The 19662-nt window shown below is 36.7% G+C and overlaps 2 protein-coding genes and 2 long non-coding RNA genes across 4 annotated transcripts; all 4 read left to right on the top strand.

Annotated features, from left to right (window-relative positions):
* Window positions 1-639: 639 nt before the first annotated feature.
* Window positions 640-1672, top strand: LOC147476130 (uncharacterized). The gene is made up of 2 exons (XM_086585638.1): window positions 640-942; window positions 1055-1672. Exons 1-2 carry the CDS (start codon window positions 640-642, stop codon window positions 1670-1672), a joined length of 921 nt encoding a protein of 306 aa, XP_086441764.1.
* A 2377-nt stretch (window positions 1673-4049) lies between these two features.
* Window positions 4050-16147, top strand: LOC147476131 (uncharacterized). Its single transcript, XR_015209584.1, has 4 exons — window positions 4050-4346; window positions 4935-5068; window positions 8982-9039; window positions 15950-16147. It is a non-coding gene; the product is annotated as an uncharacterized LOC147476131 (long non-coding RNA).
* Window positions 12511-13917, top strand: LOC147476132 (uncharacterized). The gene has a single exon (XM_086583361.1). It carries the CDS (start codon window positions 12589-12591, stop codon window positions 13915-13917), a length of 1329 nt encoding a protein of 442 aa, XP_086439487.1. The 5' UTR covers window positions 12511-12588.
* A 667-nt stretch (window positions 16148-16814) lies between the features above and the next one.
* Window positions 16815-18044, top strand: LOC147476133 (uncharacterized). Its single transcript, XR_015207716.1, has 3 exons — window positions 16815-17066; window positions 17324-17465; window positions 17836-18044. It is a non-coding gene; the product is annotated as an uncharacterized LOC147476133 (long non-coding RNA).
* The last annotated feature ends 1618 nt before the right edge of the window (window positions 18045-19662 follow it).

Raw genomic sequence — 19662 nt, forward strand, 5'->3', positions numbered from 1 at the left:
TCAGCACTCAGACAATGCTTTGTCACTATTTTAATACATTGTCAGCCAGTGGGTGTTCGTGCTTTATGGAATGAGTTCCACGACTATATCGCAGATGATTTCTCTTCTACAACTTGCTCCACTCACAAGACAAATCGTTTGCTCACAGAGTTGAATTCATTGTTGTCCCAATACAACAAATCTATTTCAGATTTTGATTTGCCGTGCATATCAGAAACATGCATTCGGTGCTCTTCAGACTTCAGCATAAATATGGAGGAGCGCCAAGTACCTATACCACCTGAAGACTTGGCATCCATTCAAATTTTGAATGCTGATCAGCGGATTGCTTTTGACACTATTATACACTCAGTTACACGTAACAAAAGTTTTGTTTATTTTATTGATGGACCAGGAGGCACTGGGAAAACATTTCTATACCGGTCGATCTTAGCCTATTTGAGGAATGAGGGATGCATAGCAATTGCTACATCCAGCTCTGGTATTGCTGCCACAATGTTTCCAGGAGGTCGTACAACACACTCAAGGTTTAAAATACCTATAAATCTATGATCAGCATCCACGTGTAATATAAGTAAGCATTCTCCCTTGGTTGAACTGCTGCGAGAATCCTCTATTATCATCTGGGATGAAGCTACAATGACCTATCGTCACGCATTTGAGGCTTTGGACAGAACCTTGAGAGATATCATGGATGTTGAAAATCCTTTTGGTGGTAAAGTTTTGGTGATGGGTGGTGATTTTCCCCAGACGCTACCTATTATAAATAAAGGTACAATAGCACAAACTATAGATGCATGTGTAACAAAATCAAATTTATGGAACTATGTAAAAGTCATCCGTCTTAGAGTGAATATGCGTGCATTGGAAGATCCTTCATTTTCCGATCTTTTATCAAGCATTATAGGGAGACGGCGACCGACATGTATCAATGGTGATATGGTAAAGATACGATGACATGGTCATACCATGGGTGGATGATCACTCTTTGACTTCGGCTAATAGACAAGTGTGTTCCCGGACATACAAGAAAATGCATCAATATAAATTTCAGAGTCCAAATGGGGCTCTCATTACTCCAACCAATGATGTTGTTGATCGTATAAACAAGCATGTTATTCAAAATTTTCAAGGAGATGAAGTCACGTACTACTCATTTGATCATGTCGAGAATGATGAACGCCATTTGTACCAACCGGAGTTGCTTAACTATATTAATCCAGGTGGGTTGCCTCCTCACATATTGACTTTGAAGATAGGATCACCGATAATGCTTCTCAGAAACATTGATCCCAAAAATGGGTTGTGCAATGGAACAAGGTTAGTATGCCGCTCTTTTCTACCAAACTTGATTCATGCAGAGATTGCTACAGGTGGTTTTAAAGGTGCACCCGCTTTCTTGCATCGTATACCCCTAAAGCCTAGCGAGGATCTGAAGCTTCCATTCAATATGATAAGAAAGCAGTTTCCAATTCGTTTGAGTTTTGCTTTGACCATACATAAAGCTCAAGGGAAAACATTACCTCACGTTGGTGTTTACTTACCTGATCATGTATTCAGTCATGGCCAACTCTATGTGGCATTTTCAAGAGGCGTATCAAGACACACGACCAAAGTATTAGTCAAAAAGGAAACCAACCAGGGTTATTTAGGAACTTTCACGAAAATGTGATCTACACCGGCGTGTTCTCCTCATTTAACTCCATATCACAATGATATCTCTCGAGGTCACTATCTTCTTTCTCAAAAGTAGCTTTGAAACTTCGATATGCTATAAAAACAACCTATGTTCACAACTTTTATATATGGACATTGTTGTTATTGTTGATTTATGTTGATTTCAGTATGGTTGATACTTGATATGTTTAGTTCTAAAGCTAATTGCATAACAGATTATGCAACTCATGTATTGTACTTAAAAAATCATACATTTACAAATGAGTGTTCGAGAATGAGTTGAAATCTTACACAAGCATTGTTTGGTTGTTGTTGTGGTGGGTGCGTTAGAAGTTGCTATGATGAAGCAAAGCGCATAACCGAAGCATTGACCATGAACTACCACAGATGCACCGATATTGTCAATAATTTTGTTGCTCGTATGTTTATTTCCTAATAATATATGTGCACACATAATGTGAAATACAGATGTGATTAACTTTTGGAACTAGATTAGCACTAGAATTAATTGTTGGTCGCTAGCTATATAATCTAGAGGCTCTTAAATAAATCTTCATAACTAATTCTTCACCTAAAAATTCCCAAATGAAAATTTATACTATAGTTTGTAAGCTTGACAGGATACACTTTAAATTCAAGGTTGAGGTCGATAGATTAACCAAATTTTTCGTTTTTCTTAATGTATAAGGAGTATCCAAAAATGTGATATGTTGTTTCAAAAGAGAGAGCAATCGATGAAGAGGATAGATGTGATTCTAAAATTGGTTACTTCCATACCGGATTGACAACCCACGATGCTAATGCAGTAATTTTGTCCTATTATTATATTTTCTTGTTGAACTCAATGTGTTTATAAGATACCATCGCATCCGTGATAAGAAAGGATTTCTTATCTTTCGTAATGATTTGTGAGTTATCCTTGGTGAGAAGCCATCCTTGCCATACTACGACGAGTAACTCATCTCTTACTTCCCGTTGGATCGTTTGTCTTGATATAACCATCATTCGTCTCTGTTGGTGTGTCTAGAAAAAATCACAACAGGATGGTTAGCTATAAAAACAAACACTTAGGGGCCATTTGTTTTTGCCTCTTATAAGACCTTGAGGTCTTATAACCTCTTGTAAGATGTAGCCCAGTGATTTTTGACATTTTTTGGTTTGTTTTTTGCCTCTTATAAGAGGCTCCAATTCTATAAGTACCAAAATTAGATCTACTTCAATTCTATAAGTCTTATAACTTGAAAAATGACTCAAACACCCCCGTCCATATACCCTAACCTCATTTATCTCTTCTTTCCTTTTCATTATCTTCTTCTCCAAATAATTCCATTGGCCTAGCCACCACCAGCTACCACCACCACCACCACCATTGCCGCCACTACCACCACCATCATCACCAATTCACCACCACTACCACCACCATCATCACCACCACCACCAAACTATTAAAACCACCACCACCACTGCCGCCACTACCACCACCATCATCATCACCACCACCACTACCACCACCATCATCACCTCCACTACTACTATCACCGTACTATTAAGACTATCACCACCACCACTACCGTGCTATTAAAACCCCCACCACCACCATCACTACCACCGTGCTATTAAGACCAATATCATCACCTCCACTACCACTACCATCACCACCACTACCACCGTACTATTAAGACTATCACCACCACCACCACCATCGCTATTAAGATATCCACCACTTCTACTACTACTACTACCACTACCACCACCGTGTTATTAAGACCAATATCATCACTTCCACTACCACCACCACCGTGCTATTAAGACCACTACCACCACTGCCAACTAAAGTAGTTTCCTAAAATCGATATTCTAATTATCAAAATTGATTTGAAATCGAAAATCAAACTATATTTTTGTTTCAAATTAATCTATTCATGTTAAATGTGATGTAAAGTAGGGTTATATTTGTCAAATAACCATCTATAAGATGTTATGTATTTGTTTTTTCTATTTTTACAAGTGCTTATAAGAAGACCTTAAAATGAAAAACAGCCCACTTTATAATACCATCTTATAATACCCTCTTATAACACATCGGGTCTTATAAGAATATTTTATAAGTTAACCCAAAAAAACAAATAGCCCCTTAACAATCTTGAAATAGTGGACATTATCAAGTGAGCATATGCGAACGTTTTTGAGTTGGGTTTTTTTTAAGGGTGTAAAAAGAGTCTTGTCCGGCTTTGTCCCTGCCTATGCCCCCAACAAAAACACTTTCTCGCTCATTTTCTCTACTTCTCTCTCGGTTCATTTTCCTTCTCATCAGTAACTCCTACCGCTCACCATCTCACTTCTCGCTCATTTTCTCTCCTTCTCTCCGCTTCATTTTCCTTCTCATCAATAACTCCTACCACTCACCATTGTTGATCTCACCACTCAATTACTCCTACCACTCACCATGGTTGAGAATATGCTGCCCACGCTAAACCCAACACGAAATTGCTTCGGTTTCTTCTCGTGAGAAACCCACTTTCTCACCCAACGCGAAATTGCATCGGTTTCTTCTAATGAGAAACCCACTTTCTCGCCATCCGAATTGGTCTCTCGTTGTCGTATTGGTCTCCTTCTCCTGACAACATATTGGTCTCCATCTCGTGACAGTGTTTTGCATTGTACTAAAGGTAATTACTAGCTTTTAGATTGTTTCTTTTCATTTTTTGGGTACAAAACTTAAATACACTTGCAAAATTGATTATGAACTGATTATTTCATTTAATATTTCATTTAATTGAAATATTTCATTTAATTGATTATGAATTGATTATTCTTTTCCTCATAATAATTAAGTCTTTCCTAAATTGATTCTATCCTTTTCAAGTGTTACTTTGGAATGAGCGAGAGATAAATTTTATTTTGTCAGGTCGGATGGTACACACTTATAGATAGGAAAAAAAAATGCTCTGTCAATTGGTATTATTGTTGATTGTTTGAATCGGGCTAGCCAACACTTGTCCGGGTTGGGGAGGAAGGGTATTGAAGCTCTTGTTTTAAGCAACACCATTTCATAATAAGGTTACAATCGGTTTTTCCAATGGGCAATGACAAATGATTCGTGAAAGGCGTGCTCATCGTAACTTGCCTTCTCTTATTTCTTTGGATTTTATTACTTCATTGAATGTGATATACAATGTTTTGGCTTGGAATTGGTTAATATCTTTATTTAATCACAAACCACCGGTATAGATTATAGATTTGTTTACTTTCTCCAGAGGACCCAAACACTGAAGATCAGGGGAACTTTCAAGAGACTCATTTCAAGCAGATACAGAACTATATAACTCCTCTATTATTTACTGCATTCGCTCTTTCATCATTATCTTTTGGTCCTTGTGACCAAAAGCAGGTTAGTACTGTTCGTTTGGTACATTGTCTTTTCCAATTTGTTGTGGATGATTCCATTGGCAAACATCTTAAAGTCCTTTTGAGTGCGTCTATATTGCACAAACGAGTAGGTGAACTTGATTTTACATTAGGGAATCAAAAGGAAGTTATATGATATGAGATGGCTTTACTATAGATAAATGCATTTCACTGATGATACCTTGCAATGTCTTTGCACTTTAAATATTTATAGTGTTTGATTACTACCTCATAAATCTTACCACCCAAATTATATCCAACCTCTTGCATATTTACCATGGTTTGACTGGATCTTTCCTTAATAATGATGAAGTCTTTATGCTGCATCTTCGTCTGATTTATCCTTGATAATTATGGAGATTACACTTTCTTGTTAAAAGGCAGGGATTTTATTTTTTTTTGTTTAAGCAGTACCTAAAACTAAGAGCAAAGGTGCAGGCCAATGTCTCCGTGTTTACTGTGTCTTTAGTTCTTTGTTCACTTTATGCTTTGTCTTTTGTGCAATTATACTCTTGTCGACCAATTAGAGAACCTCGAGCATTGCAATGTGTTTGGATCAGCTAGCTTCATTTTCTTGCTTCTTTAATTTAATATGTTTTAGTGCTTACATGCACTTTCTGATCGCCATGAATACTGCTTATATCTTTTAGAAGGGATAGAGAGAGTATGCGAGATGGGTGTCAAACAAAGTGAATCGGTGTTACCGTAACTGAATGAAATCCTATTATATCTGACAATTTGCCTTTGTCATTACATTTTGTCTTTCTGGTTCCAAAAATGCATAGTGAGCATTTGAACTTCGGAAATTTTATTTGAACACTAAATGAGAAAAAAAGATAACAAATGTCCAATGTGTGATCGTCGAATGTCAATTGGTAGTCTAAAACCCTATCTTGTTTGTGTTATTCATATTTTTTCACCGGGTGATTAGATATGTTGTTTTAGAGCATGCTCATTGTGTATTTTCAATAATTTAAGACCTTCTATGGGAAAGTCTACTAGGTATACTTAACATTTACGCTGTGTATACTTTGTATTACTACTACACCGAGATAATGTTCATTTTGTTTACCCTCTTTTACTGTTAATTTCTTTATTTATCATTCATCCATATTCACCATATCATACCCCCAATAAACCAATAGGAGAGGGATGCAAGTAGGGCTACGGCTAGTGGTTAACACCCCCTAGTGACGGTGCTAAAAGCCCCAACCACATCACCAACTAAAGATCCATTTGTGTTTACACTTGTGGGGAGGTTTGAAGGTGTGGAACCAAGCCTTATTAGATGCATAAACCGAACCTCATATGCATGCATACTTGCATAGTCCTATGGAGTTACTTTTATTATTTCACAATGTTAAATTCTGTGTTAGTGGTGATGCTAGGAGAGTTGTGATATTGATATATTAAAGACACCAAGAAGAAGACCAAAGAAGACTAGAGATTTATTAGGGTTAAAGAGGTTGAGAGAGTCTGAGAGAGATTGTTCTCTACCCAGAGTTACATACTTATACTAACCTAAAACATAATAATAGAAACTACTAGATATGGATGTCCACACTTATAGAAACATGGGACTTTCCATATTGGACATATTATAATACTGACATATTCTAATACTGATATATTCTAACACTCCCCCTCAAGCTGTAATTACGCAAACTATGCAAATTACAACTTGGATTACAAAAAACAAAAGATAAGAATACTGCTCCCCTTTCGCGATAGAACGGGTTGAAGAACTTCGAACAACCGCTGTTGACGCGTTGAAACTTGCCGGTGTAGGCAATGACCTATCCCGAATCTTGAAGGTGTACCTTTCACAAACCGAAATCATAACACCGGTGTAGTGGCGTCTTTGCTTGGCTACTACTCACTTCATTCGTTGTTATGGCTGTCATAATATAAATTGAAAACAATAATTGGTGACTTGATGTGCGCTTCTTGGTCGCTACTATCAATATCACTGTTAATGTCAACAAAATACTATTATGGGTACTCAAAACATACGCATACTGAGGCTTGATCGCTACAGAAAACATAATGCGGTTGGGCTTGATCGCTACTGAAACATACTTGCGGTTGAGGCTTGATCAAGCTACGAAAAACATACTTGCAGTTGAGGCTTGATCACACGAAACTTGTTTGCGGTTTAGGCTTGATCGCTACTACTAATCAAGACTATTGCGAGTGGGGATGTCATAATCAAGACCAATAGTGGATTGCCTTGTCATGAAGAGTTCGTCAAGGCTTGTTGGAATATGGAGACATGAGTACTCTTCCTCATACGTCTCCATATTCTCCTTCCTTCATATACTCTTGAATGTCTTCATATCTCCCTATTCCCCTCTCGAGTTGGAATATACAAGTCTGTTGAAACATACAAAGGCTTGTCTATTCCGACTTGAACTTGAAACCGAAAACTAAATACCAACTTATACAACCAACCAATGCCCACTTCAAAAACAATACTTCATACTCTAATTCACAAAAAATTCTAATAGAACATGCATCAAACCACAACTCACGATAGAGGGGAGGAGGGTGGGTCGCGCTTTTATGATGCGAACTTCCTCGAACGGTGGAAAATGGAAAGAATAATTCCTCGTGAGATAGAGGTCATGTGCCCCTATAATACTTCAAACAAACAACTTGATCATGTTCTAGAAACCGAGAGGCGACATCAATACCAATTCGCGTGAAGCGAAACAATACTAAGAAACCAATCTCGAGAAACTTCGGATCTCTCTCCTAGTATTCTTCAAACAAACTTTAAACACTAGCGAAATCTCAAAACTTACTTTAACATGACGATGAACGCGATCACCGTGAATAGTAACTATGAACAAGCGTTAGTGAACGATAGAACCGTGAAACGAGTGCCGATTGACAGAAAAACCAGAGAAAAAAAAAAAATTGAAACTTGAATTGAGATATAAGAACTTCTTCTTGTGAGAAATCCTTCTTCTTCTTGAAACTTGACTTGAATACTATAATGAAAATTAAAACAAACCGATTTTGATTTTTTTTTTGAGGTTTCCTCTCCTAGCATACCAAAACCTAAGCTCCGATACCATGTTAAATTCTGTGTTAGTGGTGATGCTAGGAGAGTTGTGGATATTGATATATTAAAGACACCAAGAAGAAGACCAAAGAAGACTAGAGATTTATTAGGGTTAAAGAGGTTGAGAGAGTCTGAGAGAGATTGTTCTCTACCCAGAGTTACATACTTATACTAACCTAAAACATAATAATAGAAACTACTAGATATGGATGTCCACATTTATAGAAACATGGGACTTTCCATATTGGACATATTATAATACTGACATATTCTAATACTGATATATTCTAACACACAATATTCATTTATTGATATAACTATATACAATTAGTCATTTTCTTAATAAATGAGCCAACCTTGAGCATATATTATAGCTTGTCTAACAGACGAGCTATAATGAAGCTGGCTTCGATAAAGCTCAAATAGCATCATCGTGAGTGTAAAATAATCGAGTCTCGCTGGCTCGCTCGCTAAAACATCGGCTTGGGCTCCTTCATATATTATATGAGCCAAGTTTGAGCTTTTTTCACAGCTCGCTTAATAATTGAGCTGAGCTTGAGCATCGTGAAGCTCGACTTGATTAGCTTGAATTCCACCCTTACATATTTACATAAAACATAGATAGATTGTTCGAATATGCTTATTGGTATAAAAAAATATTTGGAAATGACTAACAAGAAATAATAACCAACTTTACTCTACTATTTTCAAACAATTTAGAAAATAGAAGTTAACAAGTCGTTATGTAGATTACATGTCTACTTTAAAGAGTTCTTTGTATAAAGATTTATATATTCATGGAGCTAACAATTATCTTTTGTCTTTACAGGTGCAATATTTTGGTTCTAGGTCTTTATGTTTCATTATAAATATTTCAGCCGCAAGAGGTATGTCTTCATTCGTTTTTGTTCTAATTTTAATTCTTGGACAACTATTTACTTGGCCTCTAACTAACATGATTGTATGTTCTTGTCGAGTTGTGTATTAAGTCGAATTTGATCTACTTTTAGAAGTACCACTTACCTGACATGTACTATGTACTGTCTTATTTAGATTCGTCCATTTATAGTTCACTTAAAACATATAATTTCTTATGACAATGCATTTTTGTTTAGTTCTTTTTAATGCAAAATTATTAGTAATGTGATTCCATTTATGAGTTAGATCTTTTGGTTCTTACTTGTACTTACTTCATGCAGTCACAATTGAAGCCGTTTCTCTACATAGTTTTATAGCATGCAAAATAATATTATTTTGAGTTGAGAGAAGAAGCTAGTGACACATTTGTTTCTTGGTTCAAGGTCTTTTTTTCTAAGAAATATTCGAATTCGCCGCGAGGTATGTCTTACCCCTAATTATTACCTATAATAACATAACTAATACTTATTTTGCCATAAGTGACGTGATGGTTGGATACGTTTCGTATAATCCATGCATTTACAGTTTTATCCATTCTACTAACATTTAGTTAGTGGTACAACTAATATTTTCTTATATATGTGCACTATTTTTTTTTGTTTTGCATTTTCTTTTTCTCGTTGTTTCTTTTATGGGGATTTTGCAAATCCGTAGTAACCATCCTTTTACCACTAGAACACTTTTGAAAAAGGTGTGCGATTGGGTCTAATCGTTCATATTGTTTTTAAATTAGATCCCATCTATAATTGATTGAATCTTTTTAAGTTACCATATAAAACTAAATGGTTAGTATTAGTGCCAATGGACTATGATTTAGAGTGTATTGTGTATTAGGACAAGTATTATTGTTCTAAATATATGTTGTGACTTTCTACATTGGAAGGTAGGCGTTGACTATATAGGTATAACATTCAAAATGTCAGAACATGGGTTCCCTCGCGTTTCTCTCTTTCACCCATTTGAAGTGGTGGAGGGTGGTATACCAGTTGAAGTGCATCAAACTGGTAGGCGTTTTGGTATATTCTATACTCGTCGAAAATCGGCGTACTCAAGATTAAATGCTATTTTATCTCGGCTACCAATGGAACCCTCAAATGAACTTAGTGTGACTGACTTTCCAAAGACAAATACCACCAACTACTGGTTTGCATATCTCGTAATCCACGCACATCTTTTACTCAATTTTCCACCCGACATCGAGGTTCAACAACCTAATGGAGATTTCAACCACTAGAAGGCGTGCAAGTCGTTCTAGGCGTACTTCTCTTTGCCTCCTTTCTTATACCGAGAACCTTCTTTTCGCAACCTAATCGGTGGAAGCCCAAGCTGATAATTCTAACCTTGCTCAAAGGTTACCGAATGGCCAGAAACTTATGGAGGTACTCACAGGGGAAGGAAATCAAGAAGAAATTTTTTCCAAAGGGAGAGTGTATCTAATTTAGATGAAAATTGTCCGCTCATCCAATGGCTTCATAGGGTTGGAAATCATGAAGAAAATTCTTTGCTCAGGGAGACTACATCTAATTTAGGAGGAAATGAACCGCTTATTCAATTGGTTGACAATCTAAGGGTGGTTGCCCAAGATCAAAATTCAAGATTGAATGAAAGAATACCAGATCAAGCAGGGACTTCAAGAGGTACTCACAGCGTTGTAACTCAAGAAGATAAATCTTTGCAGGAGGAGAGTGTATCTGGTTTTGATTTAGAAGACAATTGTCCGCTCATTCAATGGCTTCGTAATCCAATGGTGGTAGGCCCCACTGATAATTCAAACCTTAATCAACGGATACCATATCATCAGAATCTTTAAGACGTAATTCTTTGCAAATACAATCAGTTCCTGATCAAGAAAGGCAAAGGGTGGAAAAGAATAGGGCTAAAAATTATGCAAAACGGATGAGAGCACGTGCAAAACAGACAAGTGAGCAACGTGCAGCTATGCAATCAATTGACACTGCCAAAAGAAAACAAGCACGCAATTGCCAAACCTCCGAGCAGAAAAATGCTCACCGTAGGCTAGATACTGCTCGGAGAGCTTTAGCTCGTGGAATGCAAACGGATGAAGTAAGACATTTCAAGCAAGCTCTAGCTACAGCTCGTAGAATAACATCAGTTGCAATGCATAGCCCTGTTGAACGAGCTGTTCAAAACGCCCTAAATGCGGGTCGTAGAAGAGTTATTAGGCGAAGAGTTGCACGTCAAAGAATTGCTCGACAAAGAGTTGCTATTGCTCGTCAAAGAGTTATCTGGCGAAGCATTGTTCACCAAAGACTTCCTGGTGTTCAAGTGATGGTAGGGGAAGACAATGTTCATGAAAACCCTAATCTACCACCTATTATGGACGACTACATACCACTCTCCAATGCACAAGTATTTCGAAAATCATGCAATGATATTTTATGGGTCAGTTGTCCTCTATGCAAAAGAAAATTCCCGGATCTAAAGATTTCTGCAAGTATTTGTTTATCCTGTATTTTTTTTTTTTGAGTAAAGTTTTTGGAATATGTTTGTAGTGAGTGAGAACCTCACCTATAACAAATATTTCTGTAGGTATTTGTACCTTTTGCAAGTTAGATAACCGAGGCAATAACACTCATGCCGGCATGTTCAGTGTTGACAATTCAATGGATCCTGGAATTGTGCCTCTGGAACTGTTTCATTTGTCTGATCTAGAAAGAATTCTCATTGCCAGGGTGCACCCCATGATGTCTGTGTATCATGTTAGGGGTCAACAATACAAGTACAGTGGTAATGTGATAAACTTTGCACAAGATGTCAATATGATTGCCACTGTTCTGCCATTCAAGCCCGCTGATTTGTCTGCAATTCTAGTAGTTAATAGAGGGGGACCACATGCATGTAAGGAATTCCGTGTTCGGCGAGAATTTGTACGCAGAGCATTGGTTTGGTTAAAAACTCATCATCGGTACTATGGTGATATCACTATTGATGATGGAACTCTAGAAGGACTACCTTTAGATGGGCAACCTGAAGACATGCCACATATGTGCCAACCTGAAGAAGATCTTGCCAATGTAGTTTCTGCCATACCTGGGCAAGCAGATGAAGATGAGGGACCGCCTGAGTTGCATAACCAGGATTTGCACATTGATAGGTTTCATGTTGTTGGAATAATTGCTATTGTGGCGCAACCTAATCAACAAGCTTGTTTGCAAAGGGCATTGAAAATTCCAAATGTAGATCAAACTAATGTTCACATGCCTTTTACAACTCAAATCATTGATGAGTTTTCAACCCCAGGATATATTGCTATGGCATTTCCAACTCTGTTTCCTTATGGTGATGCTGATCTACGACAAGCTCGTCAACGGAAAGTCACTCCATTGCCATACTTTCAGTATTTAATGAAATATCATGATAGGCATTTTGCTAGAGATTCTAGATTCCGCTACTTCGCTTGGAACTCTCTTTCAAGGTGGTAGGCACTTTCTTTGGGTGATATTTTTGTGAGGAAAAATCCTAGGGATGCTGAGTTGTCAATTGATGAAATTCAAAATATGGTTTCGTCCGGAGACAAACAATTAGCTAATCGTGTCTCTTACTTTGCTAAGAACATTCGTGGTACACGATCTTATTGGTATACAAGATTGAAGGAATTGACTGCTATGGTTAAACAATTAGGTGCACCAACCATTTTCTTCACACTCAGTGCTGCTGATATGCAATGGCCAGAACTATTTCATCTTTTAGACCCATCTAATGATCTCGAAAAGATGTCTCCTTTAGATAAAAGAAGGGGACGCGCAAAGTTAATTAATGATAACCCGAATGTTGTTGCTTGGTTCTTTCAGGCAAGGGTGGAATTCTTCTTTCGGGATTATTTACGCGATGAGTTTTCTGTGGTTGATCATTGGTACCGGTTTGAATGGCAAAATTGTGGTAGTGGTCATGTTCATGGATTTCTTTGGCTAAGGGATGCTCCAGATGTTACTCGAATTGGTACAAGTGCAGCTGACAGATCTAATGTCATTGAATATTTTGATAGACTTGTTTGCACTATGAACCCGGATCCAAGCGTGTCTAGAAACCTGCAAGAGCATCCTTGTGCATGTACTTTGCCACTCGACTTACAACTTGATACAGATGAGGATGACTATGTTTCATTGGTCAATTGGGTCATGCGACACTCTATATGTGGAAGTCATTGTATGCGCATACACAAAGCAGCACAACAAATGCTATGTCGCTTTAGGTACCCTTTTGATGTAATTGGTCAATCGAAGATTGTAGAAGAGCCTCCTAACAGTAATATGTATCGTTTTGTGGGGCACCGGAATGATGAATTAGTATGTTCCCACAATCGAAAGATTTTGCAGACATGGCGTGCAAACATTGATTGGTCGCCTGTCCTTTCAGTGCAATCTGTTGTAAATTACATTGGTAAATACGCCGCAAAATCTGAGCCAGCATCAAAAAGTTTCAAAGATACTTTACAAGAAATTGTTGAAGATTTTCGTCGACCCTGTCAAAATGCAAGATCTACTTTCAAGAGGCTCCTTATGAAAAGTGTCTCTAAACGAGATATTTCTGCACAGGAAGTATGTCACTTGTTGATGGGGTACCCACTGACACGATCATCCAGAAAGTTTGTACTCTTAAATGTAAATGAAAAGAGCATGTTAGCATCAACTATACGCCGTAGAAGAGTGGAAGAAGATGAAGAGATTGTTGGAACAGATCCTAGCTTTGTAGGAAAATATATGCAACGACCTTCTAACTATGAAAATACTTCCCTCCTTGATATGGCAAAGAGACACTACTTTCTTCGGAATGTTTGGCACACATCTCGAGTTAATGCAGTTGTCAGCGTTTGGTTCCCGAGCTAGACGGGTCACATCATGCCAAACACCGAAAAATGGGAATAATTTTGTCGTCAACAAGTCTTAATTCATCACCATTATCGAAGTCTCGAAGAAGCAAAAGGAGAATTTGCATTGTGGTCCTAATGATACTATGACTTGAGTTTTGACTATAATCATGGGATAATTCTTCCGCAACCAATAGATGAAGAGTTTGAAGATGGTATTGAGGTAGAGTAGTACGTAAGACTTACTTAGGGATGAGTGGATGATGGCTGCCCGAATGGGGCCCATGTTTGTCCCCTTGTGGAATTAGGAAGGAGAGACTTGACATTTATCACAATTGGGGTGAAGGTTTACAACGATATCCAAATATTGAGATCGATAGAAAATTCGTGCATACTCTACGAGTGCCAACGAAATGAATAGTGATCCTCTTTGGTGTAGTAGATCTTGTATTATCTCATGAACAAAGAGTGGCTCATGATATGGTTGTTAAAAAGCACTACAAGATGGAGCATGTATTCATTGATTGTTTTGGGGGTGTAGGTGCGGAAAGTCCACTCTCATAAATGCAATTGTGCACTCAATTATTGCAATCTTCGAACAAACAAAGCGATGCGTGTCATGGCTCCTACCGGAGTTGCCGCTTTTAATATTGGAGGTGCAACCATCCATCATGAACTTCGCTATCACCGTAGAAACGGAAAGGTTTGAGAGAAACTTCCAAAAAGATTGAAGGTGATCAATGTCGATGTATGCAAGAAGACTTTAAAGACGTAAACTTATCATTATCGATGAGTACAACATGGTTGGAAGAAGTATGCTTGCAAATATTGATCGGGCGTTGTCGAGATATTTTTTGCAAAAAATGAGCCATTTGGTGATGTCTCTATTATCCTTGTTGGTGATATGCGTCAATTACCTCCCTCATCGGCGGTGCACTATATGTCAAAGGTGGGTCTATTCAGCAAACAAATGGTGGAATTGTGTATTCTGGTTTTGAGAAATGTGTTTGGTTATCACATATATTTCGACAAGCAGGGGATGAGCAAGCATCATTCCGGGAAGCACGGTTCAGACTAAGTAATGGAACTTCCACCGTCGGTGATTAGCAATTATTTCTAACCAGAGATATTTCCTTGCTCAATATGGAAGAGATTGACACCTTCAAGGATGCTTTGCGTCTATTTCCGACAAAACAGCCTGCACATGATTATAATCTCACCCGACTGATTGAACTTGGTAAACCAATTGCTCGAATTGTCTCAAAAAATAATTGTGATATCGCTTCCAAGGCTTCATCGGATGATGCAAAAGGCTTGGAGAAAGTTATTTGTCTATCAGTTGGGGCACGCGTTATGCTTCGTTCAAACCTTGCCACTACAAATGGTCTGGTTAATGGTGCGATGGGCACTGTTGTGGATATTGTTTATGGAAATGGTTGTAAATCACCAGAAGACATACCTCTTTGCTGTTATGGTTGATTTTGACAACTATCGTGGTGCTAGGTTCGTCCAGTTCAAATATAATACCAATAACTCCACAAACATCTCATTGGAAGTCCAATGATGCATCATGCCACCACAAGACTCGAGGTTCCTATTGTATTGTGTTGGGCTATAACAATTCACAAAAGTCGGGGGCTCACTCTACGATCGAAGTTGTGGTAGATATTGGTGAAAGGAAAGCCTCCGGTTTGACTTTTGTTGCGTTGTCACGCACAAAGAAAGTTAAGATCTAGCATTTAGCCCTATGTTCTCTTTGGAGAGACTACAAAAGATTGGAAAATGTGTTGGTCTTAGAGGCCGATTGCAAGAGGAGAATCGCTTGCTTCAACTTGTCTACCTCAAGCATTTTTGAAATCATCTTCTTTTTGGGATATCTAATCATTGAAATGTTCATTTTTTCTTTATCTCGATATGTAATATTCATATTTGTAAGTTCTTTTTTTTTATCTTGTTTTTTCGAATTCACTTCATCAAGATGTTTTATATTTCTAATGAATAAATGTCTAATGTCATTATCATGCTTAATTTTGTTGTTTGGATTTATGTAGGTTCTTCCACAAGTAATGTGTAGGAGGACATTTTTTTATGGTTGCTGAGCAGATGGATTTTGCCACTTCAGCTACAGGCTTTTATATTATAGTTGTTTAAATAATTGTGTAATTTGTTATATATATAGTATTTTAGAACCTTTGGGATGTTGTTACTTTGGTTCTTCAAATATATGTTTCTACATATGACAGGTTTTATGATTTAATATTGAAATACAAAGGAGACTCTGTCGAAATTTTCATTTGTAAAATATGTGTTGTGATTTTTCTACGTGGAGAATGTAATATTTACTTCTAAAGTAAATAACTGTGTAATTTGTTATATGTATAGTGTTTTAAAACCTTCGAGATGTTATTTTAGTTTTCTAATGGTGTTGTATATATGTATTTTTGGTTATTCAAATAACGAAAGACAAAACATGTTTCTTTAGAATGACAGGTTTTGTGATTTAATGTTGAAAATATAGAGAATATTTTGAGAATGTAATATTGTTTTAAAACTAAATGTATGTTGATAGGATATTATGTGACTTAACTCCAAACATAAAAAGGCTCCATTAGCCATAGAGTTGGGGTGCCCATCGTAATGCATGACTACTTAACGGGGGAAATTCCCGCAAATACTAGCTTCTTTCATTATTGTTGAGATAATGGTCTATTTCTTCACATTTACTGCACACGTAGTTATTGATAGATAGAAGAATCATAGTATACATTTCTGTGCACGTGCTAAAGCATTACACATGTTAATACACGACTGTTGGTTCAAATACGCAATAAAAAACTAGACAATGATTGGGCCTATTTTCCTTAGTTTATTTGTATAATTATCAAAAAATTAATCAAGTCGTGGAAATAAATATAATATAATAATAAAAAAAAAAAATCCCGAATAAATTATATGCTACGCTCACCCCCCACTGCAATGCAGTATACTAGTTTATATCTGTCAGTCCAAAAAGACGCAACTAAATTGATCTGTAACTGATAAAAAACCGAGAGAAAGCGAAGAGTATTTTCATACTTTGTCCGCCTATTCAAAATCATGCTATTTTGTATACTGAATATGAGATAGCCTCCTCTGTTTCACTTAAGGAAGCGACTGTAGAAATTTGAGGTTGGTGAATAGAGTACACTCTCTTCTTGGATTTCACCATCATCTCCTCTTTCTTTTTCATTTTTCTTCACATTTTTTTTAGAGTTCTTTTTGTTGTTGTGAATCTGTTTCATTATGTAAATGTAACCTTCTCTGTTCCCGTGTAGGCGACATCTAAATGTTACATGTATTTTCCAATTTCAAATTATTTTTCTTTATTCTTTTATTGGTAGAACTTTACATGATATTAAGACCAATACCTTTAAACCCCTGCCCAGGGGATTTCTCGGAATTGATGACCTTCAGGGCATTGTTGGAGTATTGGACACCTCTCTTATAGTTTCAAGATGCTTGAATCTACTGTTGCTGAGGCTTCACTTGCAAGCAAGGAACTCAAAAATAAACTGATTAATAGAGAAGGTATAATCCTTTACTCCAAGATATTTCCATTTTTTTTTTTTTTTTTTTTTGACAATTTAATCGTTTATTGTTATTACCTTAATGTAAAGAGAAACTCATAGGTGTGCTGTACTGCTTTACTAAAATTTGAATAGGCTGGAATTAACTTTTGAAATTCTTAGACTTTGTGTTTCAGAAATCTTCTTTTTAGCTATAAAAATTAAAAAAAGTTCGTGGTACAGCTCCATCCAATGTTAAGATGGGATCTAATGCTAAAATAAGAAGAACTATGATGCGTTCATACCACAATATATATATATATACACACAAATACAACTGTCTTACACATGTTCTATTTGATTTCACTGGAAACATATTCTGATTCGTCTAGGATTTGCTTTAACAATACCCGAGTCACATGGTCAGACCATTCCTCATTGCACTCTTACTGGTAAGTAATTAGATTGTGAATTGCCGTAAGTGAACTCTATACACAGTTTGTTCTTTTTTTGTGCAGTTTTATTATTGTGTTCTGAATATAGTGTTAATGTTATTGATCTTCCGTGTTCTATCCACATGATGATTTTTTTTTTTTTTTACCTCCAGTTCAGTACCAACACAAAGTCAACTTCCATTACAAGTGCTTCCTCAAGCACTGCCAATATTCACCGCACTCTCTTCATTTCCAAAAACAAAAAAACTTTCTCAGAAATCAACATATGTTCGTATATAACTTTCATCTCTTAAATATTCTATATACCATATAACTTAATATATTATTTACAGCAAATGCATTTTACCTGTGAGATGCGTATTTCCAAGGTACTTCTTGACAAGGGATGGTCTTACAATGCATGCGAACGTTGCCTAAAGACAGTTGATATCACCAGTAGCTGTTACAAATGCGCAACGCACAGCATTGTGCCTTTATAACAAAAGTAAGTTTCAGTTAACTTTGGGATGGATAATCATTAGTTCTTTGGATTATGTATAATTAAGTGCAAGTATGACTTTTGGACATAAATAAATTAGATTATCATTGTTTTTTTTTTTTTCCATGTTTTGCTGCTCATTTCATTAAACTATGTGTTGGGCTGTTTAATTTTTTTTTGCCAAGTGTTTATATTGTAATACTGGTTTGGAGACACTGGTTGTTAATTATCAGATTTAAACAATATTTATGTTGTAACCTCTGGTCTATCTCTTTTGCACTTAGACATTAAGTGATGCTGAGTTGTTGACTATTTGAAACATATGTAACCTTCAGGATATCCCCAAGTCACTTGGCCATGTTTAGCATGAAATTTTTCTTGATATGCTCTTGGTTCAGTTCTGCTTTTTGACCTTCAGAATGTGTGGAATGTCTCAATCTCTGTGGTGGGTCTGGTGACTGGTAGAAGCTGTTAAGGCACCATGATAATAGGATATCATTATGGCATCATTTCATTGAAGTTAAGTTTATGATTGATCGGTTGATTGAATCGTAAAATTCCAGTCTGCATAGCACTCCTAGGGTTGACAAACTCCAGTACAAGTCTGAAAGATAGTTATGTAGTTTGTCCATAAGTTATTGCTGCATTTGAGTAATCAATTTGCTTTGCATTATTGGTGGTCAACTTTCATTTTAATCAATATGAATTACAAATTAGCAACTCATGCTAAACTGATCTCATTCAAAACATGCTTGCCAATAAAAAAAAAATGAAATTAGCAGCAATTTGTTCATTTGTGTACTATTTTCATATGTACATTTGGTTCAATGTTTGCAGTTGCCTCCATTTTTCACAGGTTATTGTGGCAGCACTCATGACATGGTTGGGCTGGCTCATTTTTGGAGAAGCCGGTGTTTACTCTAAATGTTGGATTCCAAAAGCTATTTATGTATTTGAACTGCCACTGCAGTTTGGTATTTCAGTGCTGGTAGTCGCCTACCCATGTGCACTGGGTTCAGCTACCCCAACAACTGCCAAGATTTCCACATGAATAGGTACTTCCCAAGGCGTTCTCATCAAAGGTAGAAATGCTCTTGAAAAAGCACACAAAGCAAAAAACTGTATCGAATATCTGTTAATAAACATTCAAAACTGTTATATGTAACTTTTATATCTTCTATTTTGTCTTTGATTCTAAACACATTCTATTGACTAAATGCATAGAAAGATGATTCATTGGATTTCAACACTCTGGCTTCAGGTGAAATGTGTTGTGTTTGAGAAGA

The sequence above is a fragment of the Coptis chinensis genome, chromosome 9 (genome assembly GCF_015680905.1).
Source record: "Coptis chinensis isolate HL-2020 chromosome 9, ASM1568090v1, whole genome shotgun sequence".
Taxonomy (NCBI): domain Eukaryota; kingdom Viridiplantae; phylum Streptophyta; class Magnoliopsida; order Ranunculales; family Ranunculaceae; genus Coptis; species Coptis chinensis.

Bases quoted from the DNA above. Each gene is read 5' to 3' on its own strand.
- LOC147476130 (XM_086585638.1), top strand. From the start codon at position 640: ATGACCTATCGTCACGCATTTGAGGCTTTGGACAGAACCTTGAGAGAT. The intron at 943-1,054 runs GTAAAGATACGA...TATAAATTTCAG, and splicing joins CATGTATCAATGGTGATATG to AGTCCAAATGGGGCTCTCAT.
- LOC147476132 (XM_086583361.1), top strand. From the start codon at position 12,589: ATGGTTTCGTCCGGAGACAAACAATTAGCTAATCGTGTCTCTTACTTT.